The sequence below is a fragment of the Glycine max genome, chromosome 8, assembly GCF_000004515.6.
Source record: "Glycine max cultivar Williams 82 chromosome 8, Glycine_max_v4.0, whole genome shotgun sequence".
NCBI lineage: Eukaryota > Viridiplantae > Streptophyta > Magnoliopsida > Fabales > Fabaceae > Glycine > Glycine max.
In genome coordinates this window covers 2371860-2383340 of record NC_038244.2, presented here as the reverse complement: position 1 = coordinate 2383340, position 11481 = coordinate 2371860, and the positions used below count along the sequence as shown (strand labels likewise).

General features: G+C 36.5%; 1 protein-coding gene across 1 annotated transcript; it reads right to left on the bottom strand.

Annotated features, from left to right (window-relative positions):
* Positions 1-6143: 6143 nt before the first annotated feature.
* LOC100783036 (protein NDL1) lies at positions 6144-10048 on the bottom strand. The gene is made up of 11 exons (XM_041017915.1): positions 9758-10048; positions 8608-8707; positions 8336-8433; positions 8144-8232; positions 7893-7953; positions 7681-7767; positions 7521-7598; positions 7376-7432; positions 7166-7221; positions 6921-7056; positions 6144-6611 (listed from the first exon to the last, which is right to left on the bottom strand). Exons 1-11 carry the CDS (start codon positions 9782-9784, stop codon positions 6390-6392), a joined length of 1011 nt encoding a protein of 336 aa, XP_040873849.1. The 5' UTR covers positions 9785-10048; the 3' UTR covers positions 6144-6389.
* Between the last annotated feature and the right edge of the window lie 1433 nt (positions 10049-11481).

The window sequence follows — 11481 nt, the reverse complement described above, 5'->3', positions numbered from 1 at the left end:
ATTCAAAATGTAATATTATACCTTAAAATAGAGATTATTTAAATATATAAGTAAAATAGACAAGACTAGTGAGTAAAACATCGTTTTCTAATCTGAAAAAAAAAAAAAACACCGTATCACACTAGTTTTTTTTTTTTTTTTTACGATAATAAACTTAGCTTCTTTCATTATAATATAAGAGAAAATACAGTTTGGAATGCTATGATGAGGGTAAGGACTGGCATAGGAAGTGGCAGTTTTAGCAAATTTTATAGAAAAGTTTGGGTAAGCTAATTGTAGGGATCTGCACTCAAACAATAGACCCAAGCTCGGAAAAATTAGCTTTGGGGTCACTAATTTTATCCATTACCCCCTTACAATCTATATAAAAAATAACATGAGTCATATCCCAAAAAATAGCCCACTGGATAGTTCACCTTCCAATTCCAAACACTAAGACAAGGAGTTTGCGAACCTGTATTAGCCAAAATGAATTCGTCATTGCTGTCTAACACAAGCTCCCTAGCTGAATAAGTTCTAAGAATTGATGCAAGCTGCACCCACATTAATTTTCAGAAATCCTGGTGGTGGAGGTTCCCAATGAGGAAAGCCCGTTGCATGAGATTGAGGCGGATTAGAAATCTGGGTAATAACCCTTGCAGAGATCCAATCTGAGAGGGAATGAGTTGATAGGGAAACAATTTGCTTCGACTAAATTTGATTGTTCTCCCATAGTTTGGTGTTGCGACTTTTCCATCAAAACCCCACAATATAGTAGCAACCTTGGATGGGAGGATAAACAAACCTAGATATGAGCTCCACAACCACCTTAGAGTCACATTCAACTAAGACTCGCCTATGGGTTTCTTTAGGTTGAATAATATCCAGACTTGGATCGACCAACTTGTGCTGCAGAAAGATAACTTTAGCCTCATTCAAGATATTAGAGTGAGACCAAGCGATATCCAAGAAGACCCACTCATTTCTAGCTTTCCATATTTGGTAAGTAACTTCAATAAACCAAATATGCCAATCCACAGAACCCCCATAACACCCTTTAAAGTTATATTCAGCTCCACCCATCTAGCCAAATCCATATTAAAAACATTGGGACAAAATTGGTCCACCCCACAAGCTTCCCAGACCAATCTAACTATAGGAGATGTAACTCAGACTCAGGCTCAAGGTCACACAAGGGCTAATCATTATGCTCAGCCATTCCCCGAATATGGCGATACTTATTCTTAGGCAAATCCCTAGCTCTAGGTCTACCAGGGATTTTCCACAGACAATTCCTCAAAGAGGGGTCACTCTGGACATTAGGGCAAGTTAAAAGATCGTAAGCAGACTTTGTAGAGAATCTCCCATCACTCATAAGGGCCCAAACAAACTTGTCCATCCCAAGGGCACTACTAGGGTGGAAACACACCATAATCTCATCTAGAATCATGTTAGGGAGGAAGGGCCGCAACAGATCAACCTTCCAATTCCCCTCAGTGTCAATTAAATCTATCAGACCAAAAGCAAATACTTTTACCATCCCGCAAAACCCACCTACCCCCTTGATGAACTTTTGGACACTATAGGGATAAGGTCATCGTGAATAGGGAGGAGAACGGATTGCATAGTATAAGTTTGAAGCACTGAAATCACCGCCTTAACAAGCGTAACTCTACTAGAAAAAGATAAGCTATAAGCTCGCCAATCACTAAGCCTTTTCTGCGTGTAATCCAAGATAATATTATAACGCTCAATCTTGTTCCTCCGATGCAGCAGAGGAACTCCAAGATACCGCTCCAAATCAGATGTCAAAGAGAATCCCGAGATCTCACTCAAAGTCTCCTCCACTCGTTGATTAACATTCTTTGAAACCCACAAAGAATTTTCTCCTGAAGTCTTCGAGAAGGTGTCAAGGCAATTCAAAATAATGTCCATCTTCTCAATATTTGCTTTTGCAACAAAAGAGAAGGTCGTCAGCGAAAAACAAGTGAGAAATCCCTGGGCCATTTGGACTAAGTGAGTTAAGCACTCCACACACAGAACAAAAATATAAGGAGACAAAGGGTCCCTCTGTCGAATACCCTTAGATATGCCGAAAGTCTCTGTTTTCTCCCTATTAATCAACAATGTCATACGAGCAGAAGCCATACAATGATAAAATCAATTTGATGAACTTGTCATCAAAACCAATATCCTTCAAGGTGTCAAGCACAAACTCTCGAGGTCCACCTTGATGGCCATCCAGCCACCCTTTGTCCCTTTCATATTAGCCATCAAATGAAAGATCTCCTGAGCAATGACTATGTTATCCAAGCCATGACGCCCAGGAACAAAGCTACATTGGCACTGGTCAACAAGGTCGCTCATATATGACTTAAGTCTAGTGGCAATCACCTTGGTCTAAACTGAGCCATCGAATCAGGGTTGTCACACTTTGGGATCAAGACCGGGTTAGTACTATTAATCTCCTAGATGCGGGTAAGATCCTTGTAGCACTCATTAACTTGATTAAAGACTGAAGTTTTAATCTTATCCCACTGAGAATGGAAGAAGATTAGTCGCAATCACCTTTAACGCACCCGTCGCAAAAATTGCTTCCTTAATCTCACAATCATTAAGCTGGCCTTGAATAATATTAATTAAGGTCCACCTCAGAAATCTGGGGAAAGCAGCCGCAAGGGCCCTCTTTAGAATAAAGATCCTTGAAAAAATCCACAGCCAACATCTTGATCTCATCAAAATCCACAGTTATAGATCCATCCCCTCTTTTGAGGGACACAATACGATTAGACTTCCTTCTGGCGTATCAATCAAGGGCCCCCTACAACTTTTTCATTAGCATAGACATAGGAATCAAAGTCACCCGAGACCAACCAAGGGCCCCTGACTGAGGCATCAATCCTACACAAGCTCACCCAAAGCTTGTCCCTCATAGCCATGTTCGGGCTCCCATAGACAACCGTAAACAAGAAGGATGCCCCATTATTGTCTCGAACATCACAGTGAATGTATTGGATATCCGATTCTAGCACCTTAACATCATAGACATCCTTATTCCACATTAGCAAGATACCCCCCGAGAAGCCAATAACATCCACCTTAAATGAAGCATTGAGTCCTGCCTTCGAAATTATATTATCAGCCCTCACACCACTAACTCTCGGCTCAAGCATAGCCAACAAGCCAACTTTATTACGCAGAATAACATCTCTCATCATACGGGGAAAGGTAGAAGACCCCGCCCCGCGCACATTCCAGGTTAAGCAATTCATAAAAACCCAAAGAAAAAATAGAACATGTTCTTCAAACCTGCATGGAATTTGGAGCAACCACCTCCTGGTGAATCATGCTAGTAATTTAGGGGACACTCCCATAAGCTCCATTACCCTGCTGCGGGCTCCCCTGCTACTCATTAGCCCGCTGTAGAGGAAGGGTCTCCAGGGTCAGGATTCAACCATGCGTCCATAAAAGGTTGCATAAATCCCTCTCCCTCTTTACTATTTGAAGGTTGTCCCTGTTGGGCCTCCCCCACTTGATGTTGAAGAGGCTTACTAGGGTATCGTAAATCGACATGCATATCCTGCTTACCATCATTTATAACCACCCCCCTGTTCCTAGTCGCAGCTCTGGAATTTTTCGAATTGTAGCCGGTCCCCACTGGGATATTTTTGTTAGGCCCTTTATGTTCCTCAGTAGGTTTTTTTCTGACCTGCTTTACAGGTTTAGCAGATGCTTTACTACTTGTTTTCCCCTTCATCCCTTGAGGATTTACCTACTTACTCTTCTGACCTACTTCATTGGCATCCTCTCCCACTATCTAAACATCCTCCTGATCTGTTCCGAACACCCTCCTCCTCAGCTAACACATGGTACTGAGACCCAGTACCAACTTTCTGTTTCACCTTCTAGTGGGTCTTTGAACCACCATCCACGGCCTAAAGGGTTCATTAGGAGCCTTGTCCATCGTGCTTGGTCCCAAAAGGAAGGGCTCCTTCCTTGAACTCTCCTTAGCCACCTTCTCCTTGGTCTTCGGTCTTTCCTCATCCAAAGTTATGCCCATATTTACCACACATAAAGCAAACCAGCTGTAGACCCTCGTATTCCACAGAGTATGTTTTATTATTAAGTTCGAACTGTGAACGCAATATTTTGTTCAAATCCACATCAATACACAGGCGAGCAAACTTTGTCCGTTCGGTAACAAACACATCTCCAAGCTCCTCATTCGCCCTTCTTGATGTATTAGCATCAACCTTCAAGGTTCTCCCCAAGGTGTCCCCAATAGTCCACAAAATCTTCTTATCATAGTACTCTATTGGCTGACCAAACAACTACCTTACTCAGTTGCCCCTCATGTGGAAAAAACTTAATTTGCCACCTCTGGATTAGGAGGTAATGACCTAGGATCATCCAAGGGCCCTCTTCAAAAACCCTAATAAGATCATCTGAGTTAGCAAAGCGGATAAGAAAATCCACCATAGTTATATAGGATAGATCCACTACTCACATCCATACCAACTGGTTCTTCTTCAATGCTATCCTCCTCATCAAAGTCACTATCAAAAATCCAGTCCATATGGTCAGTAGGGTCATTCTCCTTGTCTGCACCATTAACCCCAATAAATATATCTTCGTAAGAGACACACTTCATTTCCATGTTGTTGCAATAACAGTCGGGAATAGGGGAACATTCGTATTCCCTATAGGATGGGCCCCAGGCATAGGTGTTTCCGAGACCACCGTGTCATTGATGCTCTGAATAGGTTGCACATTTTCTGTTGGTGTTGTCTCCATTTTCGCTTTCTTGCGACTACGATCGTTGCTATCACTAATTGTTGGCGTTCCCCCCGAGGAAACCCTAGACGGCATAGCGGACGTCATAGGTACCACAAGAGAGAGGAGAGAGAACAAAGCGTTACTCTAGGTCATTTTTTTAAGCTTGGCCCTCAACTCTTTATTCAAAGACTGTAAAATCATGAACACAAATTGTTTAAAAGAGTCAGCTTGCTGCATTTTAGCATTAATTAAGAAGGCCAGCTTCTCTCTAACATTGAGAGCTGAGAGGACAATTCAAAAAAACATGTTAGGAATTTTCTAACCATGCATTACTTTGATATCAACTAAGTGATTAAAGTATTACCTTAATATCGACTAAGTGATTTAGTATGAATGGCAACTAAATTCAATGCTTGTGCAAGCCTAAATAACTTAATATCATAAGTTGAGAGAAGCTTAGCAATGGTGGATCTGAACCTATTTCCGACCAATAAAGTGCAAGTTAACACGTAATATGGTTTTGTATTCTTTTTCTTCCTTTTGAACCATCATGGTATATTATTATATCATGTTGTATTATGCAATTTTCCACGTTAATTTTAAAATTGCTACTAATACACAAACTATAGATCAATACCGGGGCTTTGTGTAACATCCCGATCAAAAGTTGTTCAAGTATGACATTATACCGTTGATAATAATTTAAAAGAATTAATTAATACTACTTATATCAATAAGATGCATATTTTTCAAGAATATATCACTTAAAAATTCTATAGTTAAATATGTTTGACTTGAAATAATAATAGGATAAATGATATTTTAAATATTTTTTTATAAAATATGAATGTTTGAAAATGATTATTTATAAAAAAATTTTAACCAACAAAAATATTAAATAAAGTATCATGGTATCATAACATGGGGTCATCAAAAAGTTAACAATTACACATGGTACACTTTGTACAATTGTACTTGGTATTAATAGGTAGGCAATAAAGTCAGGGTTAAAATATTAGTTACCGCGAGTTTTTGCTTGCTCTTAATGGTAACATAATTTTATGCACAAACTCTGAGGTTAACTTAATCCGCAAAATAAGAATAAATGCAAGTCAAAACTCCGATCCAGTCTGCTGCAAATGGGATCTCCATTCCCCACATTCACACATTGATTAAATTGTTAGATCAAGATCGGATTACTAATTTTTATTTTGGTAAATTAGACTTAAAATCGATATCTAAAATGTAACTATGCAAGAAATCCAAATGGAGGATGATATTGAATTAACCAACTCTTATTATCATGTTAGATGGATGCCACAGTTGAAAGAAAAGGAAAGATCATGTGTGTGCCTTAAAAAATCATAAATAAATTAAGAGTCCACGTGTACAGCTCAATGATTCCTTTATTGAAGATAGACCTACAAATGAATCAAGGCAACTTTTCCACCCTATAGTTTTTATATTATATTATATATTTCACGTATTCTGTCCATGCCCTTTTCTTTTTCTATCTACAACCCCCCTCCCCCCCCCCCTCCTACAACTTCTTTGTCTATCCCTCCCTTTTAAACAATAAAAAAAATTTAAGAATAAAACTGCTTTCAATTACAAAACTCAATGGCTTATCATTTTCAAACTTGTAGTGAAACACGGGTCTTTATAGGCTTTAGCTTCAATCCCATGCTTTCTGGAGAAAGGAGCTCTGGAGAGATGCAAGATGGGCTTAGTGGGCTTCTTGGGCTGTCGCTGAACTGGGTTGGTCTATACAACCCATACCCCATGAAAAAGTACTCCATAGGTATCAGCATTGCATGCGGCTGTTCCTCTGTAACCATTGATCCACAAGCCTGGACCTGCAAAATGAAAAACCCTTCTCAATGCATGTTCAGATTCACTTTGAATTATCTAAAATCATGATGAAATATCAATTAACATAATTTTAGGTAAACAGTCACATGTTTGGTCTGACGTTGAAAAATTGATTCCAAATCTAAAATTAATTGAATTATAGCAATTTTATATAACTTTTGTATTGAATTAAATCAATTTTGCAAATGCTCCCCTGAACATTTATAACAATATCCTAGTATTTGCTATGTTTTCTTGTCATCTGTACTACAACATGCATGCTGCACATCTACACCCTTACACATTACACATACCTCAACCAAGGCACTATATCTCCTATCAAGTTTTGAAGTCATGTATAGAGCCTCTGAATGGAAAGGAGAACTGTCCCCAACAAAAATAAGTGTACGACATTTTAATCTTTTCAATCCATCTGAAATGTCAGGCCTCCTACAATTTGGCAAAACAAAGTTGTAGCACATAAATTTTCCATTTCACATACTAACACTACATTTACACAAAATTAGAAATGGGGAAGCAAATATGCAGAGAGATTTACTGATTAATTGCTTCAAGAAACCGCAAGACATTTGTTCTTTTTCTCTCATCCAGCAGCTGGAAAAGAAACATGGCAAAGAACCAATGCAAAGCAACGTGAATACAACAAACATGGAAAGAGTAAGAAAAGGAATAGCAAATAGCAATCACATTCCAGCTAATAGCTATAGAGCAGTACAGGGTGAAGAAACTAAATTAGCTTAGCACTGACTTTTCTGCAAGCTTGAACTATCTCTGATTCTGCAACTTCAACGTTTCCACGAACTTCCTGTTAAAATTGACCGAGAAAACTCAACATATGAAATAAAGAGGGAATACAGCAGGCCTTAGAAACTTTCATAGTTGCATCATAATACCTTGCTGAAGTATCGCTGAAGCAAACACTCTTTCAGCAAGCCACACATACCGTAGAAATATATCAAATTTGCCATCACCTGAAATTTTCACAAGTGGTTCTGAGTATGTTATCATATCGGAGAATTCATAAAGGAAAATCTGCAAGGAATTGAAATGAACCTTGTTATAAAACCATTCCGTCCAAGAAGGTGCTTTGCATAAGGGAGATACAAGTATTAAACCAAGAACACGCTCCCTATATTTTATCTGTAAAAGCATACCAAAGAGAAATGAATCAATAAAGAACTGACTTCATAAGTTGATCACAAGACTGCAAAGCATTAAATATATTACACAGTTTTTCCTTTCTAAGTTAATGATGGTGTACATACAGCAAAAAGAGTAAGGATATAAGCACCGGCTGTCACTCCCATACACATCACTGCACCAAGCCTGGACAACAAAATAGTTCATGCCGTTAATAAATATAGCAAAAACATTGGATTTCACCAAAAAAAAAAGGACTTTTCTTCAACTTAAATAGGTTTTGTTCATATAAAAGAAAGAGTTTTGAGAAATGGAATCTAACCCCCCCCCCCCCCCGAAATATAAAGTATTAATACTGTAATTATATTCTAATTACCCAAAATAGTTGAGGACCTCAATTATTTGATCTGCTAAGTCTTCAGCAGAAGGAACAGGATCCTCGGCACAAATTGCAGCTGCTCCCAACTGCAAGAACTCTTGTGGAAGTTTCAGAGGGAAAACTATGTGAATAATAATATTCAGTTCTAAATGCAATAAAAAACACATTCAAATCAACCAACTTACAAACCTCATGTCCAGGAGGACTGATATGATATATGCAAAAGTTGTGAAGCAGTAAAGAAGCTGCTTCTGGACAGAAAAATAGTCCTTGAAAACATGACATATCTGCCCCAATACACAAGTAAAATATTGAATCATATTTCCAGATATACACGTACAATGCAATCATTATGTAACCTAAAAAGGAACTCAGAAAAATTCTAGAACAGAAGGTAAAATATAAATATAATCTTGAAACAAGTGAAAGTAGATAAAAGAAAATAAATTGGCTGCACTTACAATTTAGAGCCAAATCTGGATAAGTGATCAGAGCTGGTTTGTCGGGATCGCCATAGACTATGACAGACACAATACCACAGCCAGTTCGAATATGATGCTCCTGAAATGGCAATCCAAAATTAATTTAGCCTACACACAGGAAGACTGAGAAAAGGGTACCAAAATTTGAAGTTGGAACTTTTAGTTTAGGAATGAAAAGAACCTTCCCCTAAAGTAAAGGATATCCTTTATTTAGTATACACTCCATTTGATTAATGTTAAAATTCATAAGTGAACCTTTTTCAAGCTATTTGGCCCCTAACATGGTTCCCCATGTGCCCTTACTCCTTTTTTGGGAAACCCAAACCAACAAGCAACAGCAACAACACATTAAAATCACTATCTGAACCGAAAAAGTGAAATAAGTCATTCCAGATTCCAATAATTGTATGCTCAAGAAAATAATAATGATAAGGGGGGAGACAGTGAAAAAGTGAATAGTGTCTTTGGGTTTTAAAAGCAAAAGAATGACTGAAACTCATCTAATAACTATTGTGTGTATTCCTATAAACCAGAAAAACTAAAAAAATAAAACTACCTACATCACCCAAATCGCATCGAATACCATAAGGATAAATTTCTTCCCCAAATTTTCAAAACAATAGCCAAATAAAAACCGAGGAATGCACAGCAGATCCGCTATTTTCCGCGTTCAAGTATTCAGAAGATATGATTAAAAAAAACACATTCCAAGAGAGAAAATAAAGAAAGTAAACGAAGAAGGGTATATAAAACGAACCCAATCCCATGAATTTTCAAGAGTCAAAAACTTTTCTTATTCATTTTTTTTTCTATTTTCCAACAAAGATCCCCAATAGCAAAACACTTGCCCCATCAAATGCTCCGTTATGCAAAACAATCAGAACCCCCCCCCCCCCCCTCCCCCAAAAAAAAGAAAATTGCCATTGGCAACAGTTCATCTCCTTCATTCAGCAACAACAAAATCCAGAAGCCGAAAATGCAGCATAAATAATGCCGAGAACAAGAAAAATTGCAACCCACAAATCAGGAAATAAGGACCGGCCCAATTGAGAAACAGTGGAACTGGATCCATCCGAGCAGAAAGAAAGAAAAAAAGAAAAAAAGTTGAATGAATGAGTGTGGGAGAGACCTTTCCACCGAGGTAGATCTTCTCCATTGCTGTGGTGAAAATGGAAAGAAGCCTCTCTCCGATGATCCAAAGAAGCCTCCACCCACCGATTCCCCCTTTCTTTTTTGGTCCAAACAACAAACAAATATGAGCCTCCTTTAATGCCTTATATACCAACCACTTCCATTCTCTTGTCTGTGTTCTTCTCTCTCTCTCTTCAAAATTTTAACCTGGGGTTAACCACCATCGACGCTTTCTTTCCGTACCAACCGAATTTAACCTCGTCCCATTTTGTCTTTTTTTTTCTTTTTCTTTTAACCGCGCCCTTGCCTCCCGCGACGTGGTTTCACTCTCTCCAAAGACGCCGTTCAGCTCATGGAAAAATTACAATTTACAAGTGTTTGGGAAATTAGTTGGCTTACATTTAAATATTATCAAACGTTTGTAATTCATTAATTTTTATTTTAATTTTTTATTGCAACTTAATTTTAACATATTCAACTAAAAAACAAATGTGCGTATGTTGACAAGTCTCACAAGTATTTACTAACGTAATCATACTTATTTTTTTAGTTTAAACACTTTAACAAACTATTGTAGATATATTTTAAGATAGTATTTATTTATACCTTGCTAGCATATTCTAACTAAAAAAAATATGAGATCTAAAATAGAGTTTTGATGCCAAAATACGCAGACCACCAAGTTAGATGTTGAGTTTGATCAAGATTAGGTTGATACGGCCAAGCCTAGATCATGTTTAGAACAAATATATTTATTTTAAAAAGTTATACAGTAAAAATATGCGGGAAATAATATTTTAAATTAATCTTAAATGAATAAAATTATAAATATATTAAATGAATAAAATTTAATTAAAAAACATATATATATATATATATATATATATATATATATATATATATATATATCACAAATACATATTTATACCGACATGATTGTTACTCAGAAAAAGTAAAAGACAGATAAAGGGAGGATGAGGAACAGTCTTAAATCAATGCTCCTCTCATTTGGTTCACGTTACGTTTAGCTTCGTTGAGATAAGCTTATACTTATGCCAATAATACACTTAAATGCTCAAAGTAGTAAAGTGTCAACCATATATGAGATATAAATTAGGATGTTGATACCAAAATAGGTAGACAATCAAGTTAGATAAAAAAATGCTAAAAAAGCATTATTTCAAATTACTCTAAAATGAATAAAATTTTAAATAAATTAAAATAATAAAATATAATTAAAAATATTAAAATTATATATATATATATATATATATATATATATATATATATATTTCACAACTACATATTTATATAACATGATTGTTATACAGAAAAAAGTGAAAGGAAGGATGAAAAATAATCTTAATTTCAATCCTTCCCTTGTTTGGCTTTAATATAAAATAATGAATTAAAAAAAATGTGAGACTCAAATTTGCAATACTCTCTCCATAATTAGAAGAGAAAATAGAATGGAAGTTTTTTTAAGATTAAAAAAACTAATATGTATATATATATATTTAATTTTTTCTCTAGAATGTTTATGTAATTAATAATAAAAGTATATTTAAAAAATGTGTTTCAAAATGTATGACTACTGGTATTTTTTTTTCTTTCACTCTAACAACATTTCATCCATCCTCTGTAAATTAGTTTTTCTTTCTTTTTTACTAAAAATGATGATGAAATCATGAATAGCTAACAAAATCTAAAAGGGTCGTAATT